The sequence below is a fragment of the Lepidochelys kempii genome, chromosome 20 (assembly GCF_965140265.1).
Source record: "Lepidochelys kempii isolate rLepKem1 chromosome 20, rLepKem1.hap2, whole genome shotgun sequence".
Classification (NCBI taxonomy): Eukaryota; Metazoa; Chordata; order Testudines; family Cheloniidae; genus Lepidochelys; species Lepidochelys kempii.
This window is the reverse complement of record NC_133275.1, coordinates 8,048,955-8,068,346: the sequence shown is the minus strand read 5'-3', so window position 1 is coordinate 8,068,346 and position 19,392 is coordinate 8,048,955. Positions and strand designations below refer to the sequence as shown.

Genomic DNA, 19,392 nt, shown 5'->3' with positions numbered 1-19,392 from the left:
CCTGCCACCCCTCGGGGTTAAGCGTTCTCCTCTCACCTTAATCTCATTCTCTTTCTTTCTTCATCCTTCCTGACCTCTGTGCTGCTTTTGATACTGTCAACCATGACACTCTTCCCAATCACCTGGGACCAATTGCTGGAATCTCAGAGAACTGGCCTTCTTGGTTTTGCTCCCATCCATCAGAGGCCTCTTTTTTGCAGCATGCAGCAGAGAGAAAGGCTGGTCCAGTGGATAGGGACCTAGCCCTGAGAGACCTGGGTTCTACTCCCCCCAACCCCCATGGACTTCCGTGTGACCTGAGGTCAGTGCCTTAGGGACAGAGTTTCAAAGGTTTTTAGGCACCCAAAGATGCAGCTAGGCATCTAGTGGGATTTACAAAACACCGAATCATAGAATATCAGGGCTGGAAGGGAGCTCAGGAGGTATCTAGTCCAACCCCTTGCTCAAAGCAGGACCAACCCCAGCTAAATCATCCCAGCCAGGGCTTTGTCAAGCATGACCTTAAAAACCTCTAAGGATAGAGATTCCACCACCTCCCTAAGTAATGCATTCCAGTGCTTCACCACCCTCCTGGTGAAAAAAGGTTTTCCTAATATCCAACCTTAAACCTCCCCCACTGCAACTTGAGACCATTACTCCTTGTTCTATCATCTGGTACCATGGAGAACAGTCGAGATCCATCCTCTTTGGAATCCCCCTTCAGGTAGTTCATAGAATCATAGAATATCAGGGTTGGAAGGGACCTCAGGAGGTCATCTAGTCCAACCCCCTGCTCAAAGCAGGACCAATCCTCAATTAAATCATCCCAGCCAGGGCTTTGTCAAACCTGACCTTAAAAACTTCTAAGGAAGGAGATTCTACCACCTCCCTAGGTAACGCATTCCAGTGTTTCACCACCCTCCTAGTGAAAAAGTTTTTCCTAATATCCAACCTAAACCTCCCCCACTGCAACTTGAAACCATTACTCCTTGTCCTGTCCTCTTCTACCACTGAGACTGCGCCTGCCCGCCTGGCAGGAGCAGGTGTAGGAAGGTGAACACCGGGGAACCACTGTGAGAGAGAGACCGCACACAAGATCACATATGCCCCTCATTTCCTCCCACACCTGAGCCCACAGGTGCCAGCTCAGCATCACCTGGCCCCAGAGGAGATGGCTGAGCAGCAACCCACAGGCACCCTGTGCCAGCCCACCAGTGGACTCCTGGCTTTGGGTATGGGGCACATGGTGTGTCACACTGAGGTGTCCACCAGGGGGAGCTCTGCCTGGGTCAAAGACTGGTAGGGGCAGTGATCTGGGGCAGAAGCCAGTCAGACTCAGACTGAATTTTACAAAATTAATTTCATTCAAGTTCTGCCCTGGCAGGAGTTCAGGAACTGAAGCTCCAGTCAGCTGTGATTCATGAGTCAGGACTCATGGGTCCTATCCCCAGCTTTTGGAATGGAGTGGGGGCTAGTAGTTAGAGTAGGAGCGGGGAGCCAGGACCCCTGGATTCAATACCCAGCTCTGGGAGGGCTCTGTCAGGGACCCCCACAGCTTCTTTTGGGCCAATATCCTTCTCTGCAGAGACACAGTTTGGGGGGGGGTGTTGGTTTTTCTTTTGGGGGAGGGGCAGCCCAGTCTCACATCCCCACTGAATGTTTCTCTTCCTGGGCGGAAGAGGAAATTGCCCCCTTATCGCTCTCCTCCCCAGTCATGATACACTTGCTGCCCCCGGAGGGGGGACAAACCAGTGGCTGCAGGGGTCCACCTGGTGAGTCAGAGCTGATCCCGCCCAGGTGCTATTTAAGCTGGCAGGCGAGTCAGGACATCCGCACAAGCCCAGCCTAGAACCATCCTCTCTGGAACCACCTCTCAGGTAGTTGAAAGCAGCTATCAAATCCCCCCTTATTCTTCTCTTCTGCAGACTAAACAATCCCAGTTCCATCAGCCTCTCCTGATAAGTCATGTGTTCCAGATCCCTAATCATTTTTGTTGCCCTTCGCTGGACTCTCTCCAATTTATCCACATCCTTCTTGTAGTGTGGGGCCCAAAACTGGACACAATACTCCAGATGAGGCCTCACCAATGTCGAATAGAGGGGAACGATCACGTCCCTCGATCTGCTCGCTATGACCCTACTTATACATCCCAAAATGCCACTGGCCTTCTTGGCAACAAGGGCACACTGCTGACTCATATCCAGCTTCTCATTCACTGTCACCCCTAGGTCCTTTTCCGCAGAACTGCTGCCTAGCCATTCGGTCCCTAGTCTGTAGCTGTGCATTGGGTTCTTCCGTCCTAAGTGCAGGACCCTGCACTTATCCTTATTGAACCTCATCAGATTTCTTTTGGCCCAATCCTCCAATTTGTCTAGGTCCCTCTGTATCCTATCCCTGCCCTCCAGCGTATCTACCACTCCTCCCAGTTTATTATCATCCGCAAATTTGCTGAGAGTGCAATCCACACCATCCTCCAGATCATTTATGAAGATATTGAACAAAACCGGCCCCAGGACCGACCCTTGGGGCACTCCACTTGATACCGGCTGCCAACTAGACATGGAGCCATTGATCACTACCCGTTGAGCCTGACAATCCAGCCAACTTTCTACCCACCTTATAGTGCATTCATCCAGCCCATACTTCTTTAACTTGCTGACAAGAATACTGTGGGAGACCATGTCAAAAGCTTTGCTAAAGTCAAGAAACAATACATCCACTGCTTTCCCTTCATCCACAGAACCAGTAATCTCATCATAGAAGGCGATTAGATTAGTCAGGCATGACCTTCCCTTGGTGAATCCATGCTGACTGTTCCTGATCACTTTCCTCTCCTCTAAGTGCTTCAGAATTGATTCCTTGAGGACCTGCTCCATGATTTTTCCGGGGACTGAGGTGAGGCTGACTGGCCTGTAGTTCCCAGGATCCTCCTTCTTCCCTTTTTTAAAGATTGGCACTACATTAGCCTTTTTCCAGTCATCTGGGACTTCCCCCGTTCGCCACGAGTTTTCAAAGATAATGGCCAATGGCTCTGCAATCACAGCCGCCAATTCCTTTAGCACTCTCGGATGCAACTCGTCCGGCCCCATGGACTTGTGCACGTCCAGCTTTTCTAAATAGTCCCGAACCACTTCTTTCTCCACAGAGGGCTGGCCATCTCTTCCGCATTTTGTGATGCCCAGCGCAGCAGTCTGGGAGCTGACCTTGTTAGTGAAGGTTGAAAGCAGCTATCAAATCCCCCCTCACTCTTCTTCCAGGAGCCTTTGAAAATCCCACTAGGTGCCTAAATACCTTTCAAAATCTGGCTGTTAGTCTGTGTGAGCCTCAGTGCCCCATCTGTACAATGGGGATAACAGCACGGCTCGACCTCACCGAGGGGCTGTCATGTGAGACACTCAGATACTACGGTGTTGGGGCCACATAAGTACCACAAGTAGAGGGGGAACTTCTCTATACCACTGCTATCCCTTCCCTGGGCTTTGGCCCCTTCTTTTCACTTATCCCCCTCACATCTTCCTCTTTTCTGAATGTAACCTTGGCTCAGAAGGCTTGGCTGTATGTCTTCTGAGTCCCCTGCATTCTCTCTTCAATCCCCCCCACCCCCTGGATTTTGTTCATCTGACGACTTCCAGATCCTTAATTTAATTACCAGCCTTTTCTTGTCTTAATCACCCTGCCTCTGTCGGTAAACAAAACACTGACTCCCTGCCACAGGGACACAAGCTGGGAGAAGCACCTCTGCAGAACTCACATTTCACACTAATGCTGAGCAGCTAAGAGCGCCGCCTGGGAGCCCCCCTCCTGTATGAAACTGGGGGGCAGGGGGCAGCCCCCCTCTGCCCTACCTAACTGGCGCTTTTGCATCCCACCCCCAGCCTGCAGTACCTGGTCCAGGCTGGTGAATATGTCGCAGAGCAGCGAGTGCAGGGTGGAGAGCTCCAGCGCCAGGTCCACGTAGCCGTCGTAAGCCACCAGGTGGGCGCTGCTGTCTGGGTTGGCCACGCTCTGTAGGAACAACTTCATGCGGCTCCAGTTGTGCTCCAGGAATTCGTTCATGAACCCCATGTACGCCTCCTTTTCGCCGAACCTGCGGGAGTCACAGTGCCACGGGGGCGTCACGCACACGGCCCGGGCGTCACGCACACGGCCCGGGCGTCCCGCACACGGTGGTGCTGCGCGGGCATCGCACAGAGGGCATCACAAAGGGCGCAGGTGTCACGCACACGGCCCGGGCGTCACACACACGGTGGTACTGTGCAGGCATCATGCATACGGCACAGATGTCACGCACATGGGGGTGCTGCGTGGGCATCACGCACGTGGCCCGGGCATCACTCACACAGCAGGGGCATCATGCGCACAGCGTTGGTGTCACGCACACAGTGTGGGCGTCACACACACGGCACGGGTGTCATGCTCAGGGCGGGGCAAGCACATTCCCACACATCCACACAGGTGAGCTCGAGGAGCCAGGGTCAGGTGAGCTGGCCCAGGGTCAGGTGAGCTGGCCCGTGCTGAACAGTCCCACACTGATCAGCTGATCTGCAGGGGACAGCACGCAGCTGGTGTGGGGTTGTGACTAGCATTGCTGGACATGGGAATGCCACAGCCTTATGCTGCCCTCTCCTGGTAGAGGAACCACAGATACAGGTAATCACACTGCCCTAGTGCCCCTGCCCCTGGGGGCATTACAGCCACATCTCCCTGCCTTCTGCCCAGTGTCTCTGCCCAGCTGCTGGGTGAATGGTCCAAACAAACCATAGGAGAAAGTGAGAAGCTGACTCTGCAAGGGAAACTGAGCCCACCCCCCACGCTGCCAAAGTGATGTGCACTGGCTAGCACTGGGGCTGTCAGGGCTACTGGGAACCATAGCCAAGAAGCCGCTGGTAGCTGAAGGATGGCCCTGTGGTTTGTGTAGGAGTTAGGAGACCTGGGATCAAGCTCCTGATCTGACACAGACTCATTGTGTGGCCAAGTCACTCTGTGCCTCAGGTCCCCTCAGCCCCATGGAGACAGTAGCCCTGTCCCAGGGAGATGAGGGAGGAGAAGGGCACTGGTGACTGTGAGGTGCTCAGGGACTATGATAATGGGGGGCAAATGTGTGTGAGGGGGAAGCCCAGGGGTTACACAGCACTGGCCTTTTGAATTGCTCTGGAGTGCACATGCATTTCGAGGTGACCCACCTGGGGTTCCTGCGCGGCCTTTGCTAGTTGAGGTGGCTGGAAGGGTTTTTCCTGCTTCTTTTAATAATGTGACTTTGGGCCCCTGGCAAATAAGCGGATCCTGGCACCATGGGCCCCAGGGCCGGAGCCCAGCACCACAACTCGAAGGCCTGAGCGATGGAGATTGGGGTTGGGGGTTGTTCAGGCTCTTAAAGCTCTTTGGGGCTTGGGTTACAGCTCTTCAACTTGGGCCAGAGCTCAGAGTGACCTGGATTCAGCCCCTGCCTCCTAGGAACCTCCCAGCCCACATCTCCCAGTGGCTCAGGCCAAGCACCAAGCCCAGGGGTAGGATCCAGCTGGGATCACCCCACATTTCTACAGAAACCCCCCAAAGTTTCTTCATCCCCCAGGGAGATGCAAACCCAGCACCTTTCCCCAATTCCTTTCCTTGACAGAGGCCCTTGAATTGCTAGTAGGAAGGGGAAGACCCAGGCAAACTGAGGTAAGGGACTTGGAGTAACACGGGGCACAGCCTAGATCGCTCACCCAGAGCTGGGTCCACACCACACAGGGCAGAGCTGCGTGCAAGATACAGACAGGACCGCCCCACAGAGGGGCAGAGCCGAGCTGTGATACAGACAAGATCACCCCGCAGAGGGACAGGGCCGTGGGCAGAGCTGAGTTCTGATCCAGATGGGATCACCCCACAGAAGGGCAGAGTCCTGGGCAGGGCCAAGCTGTGATATAGATGGGATCATCCCACAGAGGGGCAGGGCTATGGGCAGAGCTGAGTTGTGATACAGACAGGATCACCCTGCAGAGGGGCAGGGCCCTGGGCAGAGCCAAGCCATGATACGTACGCAGCAAAATTGGCCAGGTTCTGGATGACTTTTGCCACCAGGGTGAGGGTGCGGGAGGTGGCATCATCTGGGTACTCCTGGGTGAGGCCAAACAGGCTGGGGGACATGATGGCCGGGCACAGGAAGCGCAGGAAGAGTGAGGCCGAGATGAGCCGCTGCCCAATGTCCTCCTTGTCCCGCTCCAGGCACTCCCCCTGCCATGCTGCAAAGATCTCGCTGAGCTCAGCTGGGAAGGCACTGAGGAGAAAGGCACAGACGGTGAGGGGGAGGGGGACAGTGCCAGCTAAACACCAGCATCTCTCAGACAATCCCTGGCAGCCAATAGGACCAGAGGTCCTCGCGGTGCCTCCCTGAGAAACAGCCTGGGGAAGAAGGGGTTAACCTCCCCATGTCCACAGGGGCCAGTGCTGCCCCTGGGGTCTCAGAGCCGGACCTCACCCCAATGTTCTGCTCATGCTCCCATGTCCCTTGTTCCCCCTGAGGTCAGGCATGGCTGCCCATTACTGTGTTGGCCCAGCTCCCACCCAGATTCAGGGTGATGGGAGCTTAGTGGGCAATCCTCCAGACCCCCCACCTCCAACTCTAGGGCCGTGGCTCTTGGCAAAACCTGTCCAATAGTGGCTCCCTCCCCTTGGGGCTGCCCCACGGAACACAGGCTCCCTGTGAACGGGCAGCCCTGAGGGAGGCTGTTTGGGGTTCTGCTGCCCCTGCAGTGGCCTTAGCTGGGGAGAAACAGGCCCCATGGCCACCCACCAGGACACCCCACAGAGCCCACAGGAGCTGAGGCGGGGGAAATCCTTTCTGTGGCCCAGCCCAGCTACTGGGGTCAGGAAAGGAGAGACATTAGGTCAGCGGGAGTTTTGGGGAACCCACAGTGCGGGCTTGGGACCCTAACTACACCTCAGTGTCAACTGGCAAAGGGTTCCCTGGTCTGTAACAGAAACGCCTACCAGGCCTGACAAACTCACTGCACCTAATACATTGTTGTCATAGTATTTATCGGCAGAGAGTGTCATGTGGGATGTCAAATGAAAGCTTATAGCACATTGGTCATTTTAAGCACTGGGAGATGTACGTACAGTCAGTGCGTAAGAAATTATGTGTATCTACTACAGTACATTCTAAACTATGGAACCAGGCAGAGCTGACGCACAGGTTTTCTGCCAGACACAGTATGTTTCTTCTCCTACCTCTGATGTAGATGATGCATTGTAAAGCCAACACAATGGGGACCCCATTTAAGTGTGAAAGTCAACACGAAAAACAGGTTGACAGGGGGCTATGCAACAAACAGGAGTGTGGGAACATTCCCTGGGACCAGAACCCCAGGAAGGGAACCACATGGGTCAGCCTGGATTCGGGGGACAAAACAGTGAGTTTGGGGAAAGCTAAAGAGAAGCAAAAGGACATCTGAGTACTCATTTGCTGAGGAAACCCCTTGAAGGGGGTGGGGAGTCATGAAACCCTGGATCCTGGTTGTGACTGAAAACTAGCAGCTCTGTCAAAGACTGTATCCGTGGGAGAGAATCTACTTTATTAAACAAGAAAGGCCACCATGCGTGAGTGTGGGCCTGGGATTGCAGTTCATGTTTTGTTTTATCTGTGTACCCAGTTCTGCCTCCAATATTCTCACGACTCATCCGAGTCTTTGAATCTTTGGAAATAAACATATTTTTGTTTTATCATAAACGTACCTCAGTGCTGTGGTATTAGGCAGTGTGAATCCTCAGCTGAACCAAACCAGCTGGTGTGTGCACTGTTCCCTTTGAGGGACAGCGAGCCTAGTAATGCTGGCGAGTGCCCAGTGACAGGGGCTGGATATTACAGGACTACGCTCTTCAAAGGGAGCTCAGGGATGGGGGGCCCTGACTGTTAACCTACAAGCACAATAGTACTGGCAAAGTCCTGAGGATACGGTGCGAGTGGCTGGAAGGCTGGTGGTGCCAGGGAGCTGACTCCCAGCTACCATAAGAAAGACTCCTTTACACTGGAGGCAACAGGGTGGCAAGAAAGCATCACAGGGCTGCTGGGACTTGTCCATGTGGGAGGACACTGAGCCTCTGCTTACCCCTTTCCTTTCCCCCAGCCAGGCAAGCCCAGCCCTGCGTTGCCCCCCAGGCAAGACTGGCCCTGCTTTTGCCCCTCCCTCTCTGCAAGCCAAGTCCCATCCCTTCTCCCTCGAGCAAGCCCAGCCCCACGTCCCCCGAGGGCTCTCCCTCACTCGCAGGAGTTGGTGATTCTCTGGAAGACCTCCTCGCATGCCTGCCGCAGGTTGTTCTGGTTGTCAGACAGATCATTGGCTGCACACTTGCTGGGGTCAACCTCACAGCTGTCCTCCGACTCGTAGAACTGGGCAATAGCCTCCCCTGCAACACACATGGAAGAGCCCAGAATGACATGGAGCCTGGAGGGTGCGGGGGAGGTCCAGAGATGCAGTGCCAGGACTGCGGCCGGGCAGGATACAACGGGCATAGTACTATCCAGCTGGCCATTTGGAGACCCCCAAAGAATGTGCCCCCTTGTGTGTGAATATATGAGAGTCCGCATGCACGTGTATGCACATACATGTACAAGTGGGCTCATGTGTGTGCATGTGTACAAGTGTGTGCGTTTGTACATCTACAAGTATGTGTGTGCACAAGTCCGTGTGTGTGTGTTTGTACAAGTGTCTGTGTGTGCATGAGTGGGATTGTTTAGCCTGCAGAAGAGAAGAATGAGGGGGGATTTGATAGCTGCTTTCAACTACCTGAAAGGGGGTTCCAAAGAGGATAGCTCTAGACTGTTCTCAATGGTAGCAGATGACAGAACGAGGAGTAGTGGTCTCAAGTTGCAGTGGGGGAGGTTTAGGTTGGATATTAGGAAAAACTTTTTCACCAAGAGGGTGGTGAAACACTGGAATGCGTTGCCTAGGGAGGTGGTAGAATCTCCTTCCTTAGAGGTTTTTAAGGTCAGGCTTGACAAAGCCCTGGCTGGGATGATTTAACTGGGAATTGGTCCTGCTTCGAGCAGGGGGTTGGACTAGATGACCTTCAGGGGTCCCTTCCAACCCTGAGATTCTATGATTCTATGTGCACATGCAAGAGTGCACACGTGTGTAAGCATGTGTGTATGCACACGTGTACAAGTGTGGATGTGTACAAAGGTGTGCGTGCACGGGTGTGTACGTGTGTTAACAGCTGCACTCTATTGCTGCCTTCTGCTGGGTGAGGTCTGAGCCTGGCTAAGAATGACATTGGCTGCCCCTGCCCCATGCGTGGCCAGAGCCGGGACTCTCTGATCAGAGCTGAAGGGCCAAAGCTCAGCCTGATGCAAACGCACTTGGCCATGGGGGCTGAGGGATCAGGAGGGGGACGTCAATGGCAGAAGGGAGAAAGCTACGTGCTGCAAGGAACAGGGCCTGGAGGCCCATCTCGCTCCAAAGCCAGCATCCTCTCTCTGCACGCCCCCCTGCAATGCGTATTGCCTCCTGGGGCATTAGCCTGCCACTACAAACTCACCAGTGCATTAGCTGGCCCATTACCCCCCCTCCCCATGTGTTAGCCAACTGGCCCATTACACACACACACCCCGTGGGCTAGCCGCCAACCCATTTCCCCCCCAGCCCGTTAGCCAGCTGACCCATCTCTCTCTCTCTCTCACACACACAGACACACACACGTTAGCCCATCAGCCCGTAGGTCCCGCACTACCAAGCGCATTAGCCAACCGTTACCATCCCCCGCAGTGTGTTTGCTGGCTGGCCCGTACCCAGCATGTCCAGCAGGTACTGCCCCCCAACCAGCTTCATGTACTCGTCGATGGCCTTGGTCGCCAGCGTGTTCTCACGGAAGATCAGTGCCTCTCTGTCGTCGAAGCGGTTCAGCTCTGCCACCCCCAGGTCGATGAGAAATGCCTGTGGGGCCAGAGGGGCTGGAGTCATTGGGATCCAGACTTTCCACCCCTGACCCCAGCCCTGGGCTCAACCATGCCCCATCCCTGCAGCACACACTCAGCCTGGAGTGCTGCAGCATCGCCGGGTTGTGTTTGGCTGTGGGGTGAGGGAGGGGGTGCTGCTAATGGCCATTTGCCTCTCCAGGCACAAAGGGCAGCAGCCACCCGCTGTGCAGCTGGGGAAGGACCCTAGCTCCCCTCCCCCAGGGGCCTGTGAGTGACTCACTGCCCAGCACATGCCCCATCACAGTGCCACCCCCAGTCCTCCCCCCCAGGCAGGAGAGCCCTTCCTCTCTGGGCTGAGCCCCCCAGTTATACCCCTGGAGGTGATGCTGGGCAGCCCACCACCCACATCCTGGGGCAGCAGGGGGAATTCCCCCCCAGAGCCCTGCAGAACAGCTCCCTGCCCCCCTGCAGCAGGTTGTTCCCGGGCTCCTGCCCCTCGGAGCACAGCAGGGCTCGCTGGCCCACATGGGGGCTGCTGAGCCGGCTCTGGCTCAGGCTCTCCTGTACAGTTCAGATGTCCTGGGGCTGAGAGAGCCCCCAGTGGCTCGGCCATACCTTGGCTTTGCCCGTGCTCTGCAGCACATGCACCAGGGCACTGGCAAGCTCCTCCTTGTGGCGCACGGCGATGGCAGGCTCCAGCCCGGCGCACAGCTCTCGGTAGTGGAAGGTGATGTACTCGGCGAACTCCTTGTAGCTCACGATGGGCAGCACCTGGATCTCCTGGTAGCGTCCGCGCAGCCGCAGAGAAGGTGCCCGGCTGGGGGCAGCTCCACACAGCAGGTACCATTTCTCCAAGGGCTGGCGTGAGGCAGCCAGCTCCCCCAGTGGGATGGTCACGGTGCCCAGGGGGCTGGTCTCCCGCCGCCGCCCCTCCTCCTCCCGCAGCACACTGATGCGCAGCTCCCGCACCGCGGGCAGCGTGGCCAGCTCGAAGAGCTCGCCCCAGAAGAGGGCCCCGCCCGCACCCGCTGGCTTGGCTGTAGTGCGGGCGTACAGGGCGCCATCCAGGTGCAGCTGGCAGAAGTAGCGCCTCTTGGGGGGCAGGTCTCGGGCCTCATACACCCAGAGACTCAGGGTGTTCTCCACACGCTCACAGTTGTCCTGGGGAAACGGCACAGTGTGAGGGGTGCAGACATGCTTCGGCAATGCAGGCAAAGGGAGAGCTTCCCTGCTCATATGGAGGGGGAGCAGCTCGCGGGGAGGGAGAAAGCTGGGGTGCTGTGGGGCAGGGCAATGGTAGGGGGGCGCTGAGGGACCAGGTGATGTGAAGGGCAACTGGCAGAGCGTGAATTCCTTGTGCCCGGTGCAGATGGGAGTGGCTGCACTCCCCATCCCCAGCTGACGTGTGGGAGGGACACAGCCGCTCCCCAGCTGATGTGAGGGGGGAAGCCATTTCCCAGCTGGCATTTTGGGGGGACATAGCCATTTCCCAGCTGGTGTTTCAGGGGGGACGCAGCCACTCCCCAGCTGGTGTTTTCGGGGGATGTAGTCGGTCCACAGCTGGCATTTTGATGCCATCTCACCTTGTTGGGCTGCACAGTTCTGCGTAAGTTCTCAATCCACCGGTCCCGCTCAGCCACCGACGTGCAGCCGAAACAGCGGCTCCCCTCAGCGTTGATTATCTGCGGGATGGGGATGGGGAGGTTGTCAGTGGGGGGATGTAAGGAAGCGGGACTGTTCTTAATGTTTCCTCTGAAGAGTGTGGGGTGCCTCAGTTTCCCCTATGCAGTTCTTAAGTGTCTAGGTGGTGGGATAAAGGTGTATGATCATTGCAGCGCCCTACAGGGCAGGTGTGTGCAGGGGTCTGGACACAAAGAATGGCCAAGACCCTGTTTCCTGGAAACTGATGGCCTGGCCCTTCCCCCCTGCAAGGTGAGAGCTAAAGGATTGGAGAACAAAGGAATCCGGTGACCTCCTGGCCCGGGAAAGGGACAAAGCCCAGAGGAGGAGGGGCTGGAGAGAGTTTCAGTTTGGGGCTGGCTGGGGACATGGAGTGAAGCGCAGACAGGGTTGTCTGGCTCACTGCCCCCCAAAATGGACCCAGCTGAGGGGTCCTGTTCTCTACACCTACAAGCTCTGTTTTAGACCATGTTCCTGTCGTCTAATAAACCTCTGTTTTACTGGCTGGCTGAGAGTCACATCTGACTGCGAAGTTGGGGGGCAGGACCCTCTGGCTTCCCCAGGAGCCTGCCTGGGCGGACTCGCTGTGGGAAGCGCATGGAGGGGCAGAGGATGCGGAATGCTCCGAGGTCAGACCCAGGAAGGTGGAAGCCGTGTGAGCTGTGTGTCCTGAAGACAGGCTGCTCACAGAAAGGAGACTTCCCCAGAGTCCTGCCTGGCTTTGTAGGGAGCAGTTCCAAAGCATCGCCTGGGGACTCCGTGACAGGGGAGCACAGCTGCTGTAAAGCGCGGGGACCTGGTGCTGGGACATGCTGGGTCAGTGGCCAGCATTGCCATGGGGGAAGAGGGGGAATCTGCTCAGGCTTGTCCTGCGCTCCAAGGACAGGGCTGGTGCTCATGGGTTGGGGCCGGTGCCTCGGAGCTAGGGCCTGTGCTGCTCCATAGGTGACCTGTATTCAGTCCTTGCCCTTGGTGCCCCAGGGCAACAATGCTCTTTGGCCCTGGAGGGTCTGGTCCCTAGGGTGCTGTGCACTGGGAGGTGCCCTGGGAGCATGGGGGAGGCAGGGAGACCCACCCCGAGTCCCTGGCCCAGCAGCAGCATTACCTGGAAGCAGAACTTCTCGCCCAGGATGCTGCTGTGCAGCGGGCGGATCACTACGTCCTCCCCACTCAGATCCAGCTCAGCTGCACTTGGTGCAGGCAGCAGGGACTCACGGGAGCCATGCCGGCTCGGCAGCCTGGGGAGGAGAAGGAGCCGGTCACGTCCCACCCAGCCCTCCTGCCGGTCCCTACCCAATCTCTGCTCACAGCAAGGGGGCCTAGTCCAGAGCCTCTCCTGGAGCAGTGATCAGCACTTGCCCATGCCCGCCCCCTCCCCTGGTGCCCAGAGCACTGGGGTGGCCTAGGGGCAGGGGGGTTCTGCTGCCGTGGATAAATGTGCACAGGATCCTTTGGCAGTGCTGTACCCAGTTCCTCACTGTGCAGAGTGATTCCACCCATCTGCCCAGGCCCCGGCCTCGGGGGGGGGGCACACACTCGCAGCAGGGCCCCTGGTGGACATGGGGATGACCTGCCCTAGGCCTGGGAAGGGAGGAGGCTGCAGGGTGGTGGCAGCTCCCAGGGGCATCCACACTTTCAGTCCTGTCTGGGGGGGAACCCCCAGCACCCTGCTCACCAGGGGCTGCTATTCTATTCTATACCCTATACAGGGGAGCTGAGGCATCTTGCTCTCATGCCAGGGGCAGCAGTGGTGTACCTGTCACCGTCCATAGGGGGTGCTGTTGGGGAGTCGGGCTTGGATGCAGTCCGGCCCTTCCGTTCTCTTAGCCTCTTCCATAGCAGCCCCTAGGATGAGGAATAACCAACAGTAACAAGGCTCTCATGCCACTCAGCCAGTGCTGAAACATAGCCACCTGCGGGGTGGGGGCAGAGAGCAGAGCTACCCTGACAGCTAAAGGAGGGGACCGGACAAGGGCTGTGAGCCCAGGACAGTGCTGGAGGGCCAGAGAGGCAGGAGGGAGTCAACCAGGCCAGCTGGGCACCTGGGAGCCTGCATGGCCGCTGGGCTCAAGGTCCAGGTCTCTGTGTGCGCCTACATAGCCATATGGGCGTGTGTGAGCGTCCTTGGGTGTCCCCAGGGAGGTGTGTGAGCGTCTCTGGGATCTGTGTCCCTCTCCGGAGTTATGTCCATGGGGTGTGACACCTGGGGCCTGTCTCCTCTCCCATTCCCAGCTCCCCGGGTGGGGGCAAGATTCTAGTCCTACCTCAGCACCTGGGATTTTCTTACCTTCACGTTACTGAACTGGGAGCCGGTTGACATGTCGCTCTCGGTGCCTCTCCCTGGGGCCCGGGGGCTGGGTGAGCTCTTCCCCTCGGAGGAGAGATCTACAAGGATCAGCCAGACTCAGCAAGAGATCCCAGCCCCCTGGGGGGTCAGCTCAGGGAGGGGACTGGAGAAGGGCTGTGAGCCCAGGACAGTGCTGGGGGGTCAGAGGGGCAGGAGGGAGTCAACCAAACCAGCTGGGTACCTGGGAGAGGGGCCCTGGAGCCTGAATGGCCACTGGACTTGGGGATGTCACTGCACACAGGACTCCACCCAGCTCTTCCGGTGCCCCTCTGTCCTGGTCTGCAGCCCCCTGGTATCCCAGCTGTGGGCTCTCCCCACAGCTCAGCCGGTGCCCCTCAATCCTGATCTGCAGCCCCCTGCTAACCCAGATCAGGGCTTCCCCTGCAGCTCTGTTAATGCCCCTTGGTCCCAACCCATAGCCCCCTGCTATCCCAGTCCTGTCCGTCCCGTCCCCCACCTAGATCTTCTCGTGCCCCTCAATCCTGAGCTCTCAATTGCCATGCTGAATCAGAGCGGATAGAAGTCTCCCACCACTGACTCTGGCCAGCACCAGATGTTCCCAAGAAAGATACAGAGCTCCCCTTCATGGCCACCTCTGGAATAACTGGCCTACAAGGGCCGTTTACCCCAACCCCGGCCCTTAGGGGGCAGCTCAGGGACCAAAGCAGGAAGGTTTGGTCCCTTCTGCCTTTCTCGGTGACTGTTCTGGCTCTGAGCTTCCCCTGGCCCCTGCTCTGTGTGGCATCCCCCCCTCCCCCGCAGCCTCCACATCCATCACCCCTGGCGTGCACAGCTCCCCTCTCATGCAGAATTGATTCCCAGGATCCCTGGAGCTGCCCGTGCGATGCTGGGGCTGAGAAGGCTGATGCCGGTGTGTAGACAGAGGAGTTGAGGAGCAGCAGGCCAGGAACCGGCCCCAGTGCCCAGTGATGGGCTCCCCAGTGCCGGATCCAGCAGTAAGACTCCTCCCTACTGCTCCTCGATAGCTCTGTCTATACACTGGCATTAGCCCTCCCAGCCCCAGCATCGCACGGGCAGCTCCTGGGCACTCATGACCCCCGAAGTCCCTTCCAGTCACTGCTTTCCAAGATGCAGCCCACTGCAGCCCAGCAATGGGACCTGTATCCCACTAGGGGCCGTGCAGGTCCTGCCTTGGGGACATGGTGAGGCCCTTGCTATGCAGGGGAGAGCAGGGGATTCCTTGCTTGTTTGTTTGCCTGGGGGAGTCTCCCAGGCGAGGGGGTCTGGAGGATCCTGGGGGGCAGATTGTGGGGCTGCCATTTAGGCATGTCTGACCCAGGGCCGGAGCCTCCCAGGGTGGGGGGCAGGAATGGGGTTACCGCTGCCCCTGGAGGGGATCAAGCCCCCCCAGTCCCAGTTCCTGCCCCGCTCCCCGCATCAGTCGAGCTGCTCTGGGAGGAAGTGGGGGGTGCAGAGCCAGCCGCACCGACAGGAAGAGGCTCAGCACAGAGCACCAGCGCCTGAGTGCTCAGAAAGCGTCACCTGGGGCTCAGCCACCCTCTGCAAATGGCCCCATCCCAGATCTGGATGCCCTTGACGGGAGCAGAGGGAGAGCAGGCACTGGGGGCAGGGCTGAGGAGGGGATCGGACACCTGGAATGGGGAGGGTGTGATGGGAGAACAGGAGCCTGGGGAGGGGGGGAAGGAAGGGTGTGGGGAAGTTAATCACTGGGTGGGGGGGGAGCTGGGCAGGGCAAGGAGTGGGAGAGCTGACCCCCGGGGTGGGGGGTGGGCAGCACAAGGGGTGGGGGAGCTGACCCCACTGTGGGCTGGGCAGGGCCAGTTGTGGGAGAGCTGGCCCCCTGGGAGGGGAGGACAGGGCAGGGTGGGGGGTGTTAGGCAGGGGAGGGTGTGGGGGAGATGACCCCACTGGGGGCTGGACAGGGCAGGGGGTAGGGGTATTAGGCAGGGCAGGGTGTGGGGGAGCTGAACCCGGTATCAAGTGGAGTGCCCCAGGGGTTGGTCCTGGGGCCGGTTTTGTTCAATATCTTCATAAATGATCTGGAGGATGGTGTGGATTGCACTCTCAGCAAGTTTGCGGATGATACTAAACTGGGAGGAGTGGTAGATACGCTGGAGGGCAGGGATAGGATACAGAAGGACCTAGACAAATTGGAGGATTGGGCCAAAAGAAATCTGATGAGGTTCAATAAGGATAAGTGCAGGGTCCTGCACTTAGGACGGAAGAACCCAATGCACAGCTACAGACTAGGGACCGAATGGCTAGGCAGCAGTTCTGCGGAAAAGGACCTGGGGTGACAGTGGACGAGAAGCTGGATATGAGTCAGCAGTGTGCCCTTGTTGCCAAGAAGGCCAATGGCATTTTGGGATGTATAAGTAGGGGCATAGCGAGCAGATCGAGGGATGTGATCGTTCCCCTCTATTCGACATTGGTGAGGCCTCATCTGGAGTACTGTGTCCAGTTTTGGGCCCCACACTACAAGAAGGATGTGGATAAATTGGAGAGAGTCCAGCGAAGGGCAACAAAAATGATTAGGGGTCTGGAACACATAACTTATGAGGAGAGGCTGAGGGAGCTGGGATTGTTTAGCCTGCAGAAGAGAAGAATGAGAGGGGATTTGATAGCTGCTTTCAACTACCTGAAAGGGGGTTCCAAAGAGGATGACTCTAGACTGTTCTCAATGGTAGCAGATGACAGAACGAGGAGTAATGGTCTCAAGTTGCAGTGGGAGAGGTTTAGATTGGATATTAGGAAAAACTTTTTCACTAAGAGGGTGGTGAAACACTGGAATGCGTTACCTAGGGAGGTGGTAGAATCTCCTTCCTTAGAGGTTTTTAAGGTCAGGCTTGACAAAGCCCTGGCTGGGATGATTTAACTGGGAATTGGTCCTGCTTCAAGCAGGGGGTTGGACTAGATGTCCTTCTGGGGTCCCTTCCAACCCTGATATTCTATGATTCTATGATTCTATGATTCTAACCCCTGGGGCAGGGCGGGGCGGGGCAGAGCAGGGCAGGGAGTAGGGGAGCTGACCCCCAGGGGTGGGCAGGACAGGGGATGGGGGAGCTGGCATCCAATAGGCAAGACAGGACAGTGGGGGGAGCAGATGGTACCCAGCCCCTTCTCAGAGCAAGGGGGTGGGGTTTTTTAAAGGGTCAGCACCAAATTTAAAAGTCATCTGAGTTCCCAGCACTTGGTAGGACCCTGGGGACAACCATGGGTCCCACTTTGTCACACGGCCCCTTTGGACAGCAGTGCCATCCACTGGTGGGTGGTGTCACTGCCCAGCTCTCAGGTACTAGCCCTGTGCTGCAAGATTTGGGTTGCATGTGCTCCAGGGAAGGGGGTTCACGCAGGCACTAACTGCTGGATTTGGGGTTCATACCCAGAGCATAGTAGGGGTGAGATGAGACCAAGCCACATCTGGCAGGTGCACAAAGCTCGGTGCCATCACAGACAGGGAAACAGGGAGGGTCAAGTGACTTTCCAAGGGTCCCCCAGAAAGCCTGGCCAAGCCAGGGATAAAATTCAGGAGTCCTGCTCCCACTTTCACGCCCTGACTCCTAGACCATGTTGCCTTCTGGTCACAGTGCAATCAACACAGCTGCAAAATCAATAAAACCAGTCTCTGCTCCCATTAGTAATATAAAAACCTCCACATGCCCCCAGTTCCCCACCTGCCAAGTGTCCTGGCACTGCATCCTGCCTGTGGATACAGTGGAGCTATCCCTGCCCCTGTAATGCAGCCACCATTGGGGTGGAGCCCAGCAGCTGCCAAATAGCGTCTTTTGCCCCCATAACGTCTCTCCAACAGTCTGCTCTGAGCTCAGGGGAGGGACAAAGGACCAATTCCCAAATGGAACTGCTAGAGCAGACCCCCTCCCTGCCCCTGCACCCCCCGCCCAGCTGGCGTGCTCCCCTTCAGGCCAAACTCAGCCCCAGCAGGAGCAGCTGCGGCTGGCAGGGGATGGCTCCTAATGCCCCTGCTCCCAGCACCAAGGGGGCAGGTGCCTGGGGGTGGGAGTGGCTGGGGTGCCCATGGAGGGCAAGCTGGGTGGGGCTGCCCTGACTCACCTCTCCGTGTGGCACAGAACAGCCAGCACCACGACCCCATCGCTCCAGCTGATCCCTGGACTGGGGCGTCTCCCCCATCAGTGCCGAGGCAGCTGGGAGCCCCGGGGGGGTGGGGAGGGGGAAGGAAGCAGCCTGGCCCTATCTCTCAGGATCAGCACACGCAGCACAGAGGAAGCCATGGTACACCCAAGACATCTCTGCTCAGAGCGCTTCCTCCCCAGAGCTGCATCTGCGCAGCCCACAGCAGCATGGCTCACACACAGCACTGGGCAGGGGGCTACAGGTGGCATGTGGGCGTGCATGTATGTGAGAGTGCACGTGTAAGCGTACATGTGTGAGTATGTGATTGTACCCATGTGTGAGTCGGAGTGTGCATGTGGGAGTGTGCATGTGTGTGTATGAATGCACGCATACACGTGTGTGTGTGTACATGTGTGTCAGTGTGTATAGCACTGTGTCAGGGCTCACTCACCGGTGTCCCTCCGGCTGCCCAGGGACAGCTGAGCGTTGGTCTCCGAAATGGAGCTGCCAGTTCTGTTCCGGCTCTTGTACAAAACCTGGGAGTAAGGAACAGAGACTGGAGCATCAGCAACTGACTGACCCCGCTGTCCTCCATCCCCCCACTGGGCCTCCCTCCCTCTCTCCCTCCCTGTCATCCCCATCCCTCTGCTGGCAGGTCTCCTTCTCTGCCAACCCCATGGCCTCCATCCCCCCACTGGGCCTCCCTCCCTCACCACAGCCCGCATCCCCTCTGCTGGGCCTCACTCCCTACCGCTCCCATCCCCTGCACCTGGCCTTCCTCCGCATGGCCCCCATCCCCTCCACCCAGCCTCCTTCCCTCCCTGCCGCCTCCATCCCCTCTGCCCAGCCAGCCTCCCTCCCTCCCCATGGCCTCCATCCCCCCACTGGACCTCCCTCCCTCCCCACAGCATGCATCCCCTCTGCTGGGCCTCACTCCCTACCGCTCCCATCCCCTCCACCCAGACTCCCTCCCTCCCTGCCGCCTCCATCCCCTCTGCCCAGCCTCCCCCGCTCCCTGCCACCTCCATGCCCTCCACCCGGCCTCCCTCCCTGCCACCTGCCCAGTCTCTCTATTCCCCATGCCCTGCTCACCCCTCCATTGCTCACCCCTCCATTCCCCAGGGCAGAGTCTCCCCCCACCAGCCCTCCTGGGCAGTGGCTGCTGTGGGGTAGCTTCTGGTATTGGGTCCTCCCCCATCCCTGACCCCTGGTGCCCTTTCCACCCCAACAACACACAGGCCCAAGAAGCTACCCCAGCCTCCGGCAGGGGGTGCAGGAACCGGTTCAGCCCCAGGGCAGCAGGTTCAGCCCCCAAGGGAGCCCTTGGCAGACTCTAAAGCTGCCGGGTAGGGAATCCTGGGGCTGAAGCAGGGGTGTGAGGAGCCCTCCACAGATCCAGAGTCCAGTTGGGAGC

The 19,392-nt window shown here is 57.8% G+C and overlaps 1 protein-coding gene across 1 annotated transcript in view; it reads right to left on the bottom strand.

Moving 5' to 3' along the window:
- The window catches only part of RASAL3 (RAS protein activator like 3), a 51,277-nt gene that overhangs the window by 19,390 nt on the left and 12,495 nt on the right, over positions 1 to 19,392 (bottom strand). Inside the window, exons 3-12 of the mRNA XM_073318741.1 lie at positions 18,430 to 18,514; positions 13,845 to 13,942; positions 13,314 to 13,402; positions 12,663 to 12,795; positions 11,461 to 11,559; positions 10,493 to 11,038; positions 9,749 to 9,893; positions 8,223 to 8,367; positions 6,002 to 6,238; positions 3,865 to 4,066 (exon numbers count right to left, since the gene is read on the bottom strand). Of these exons, the coding sequence (XP_073174842.1) occupies positions 3,865 to 4,066; positions 6,002 to 6,238; positions 8,223 to 8,367; positions 9,749 to 9,893; positions 10,493 to 11,038; positions 11,461 to 11,559; positions 12,663 to 12,795; positions 13,314 to 13,402; positions 13,845 to 13,942; positions 18,430 to 18,514 (1,779 nt within the window). The remainder of the gene's footprint in view (positions 1 to 3,864; positions 4,067 to 6,001; positions 6,239 to 8,222; positions 8,368 to 9,748; positions 9,894 to 10,492; positions 11,039 to 11,460; positions 11,560 to 12,662; positions 12,796 to 13,313; positions 13,403 to 13,844; positions 13,943 to 18,429; positions 18,515 to 19,392) is intronic.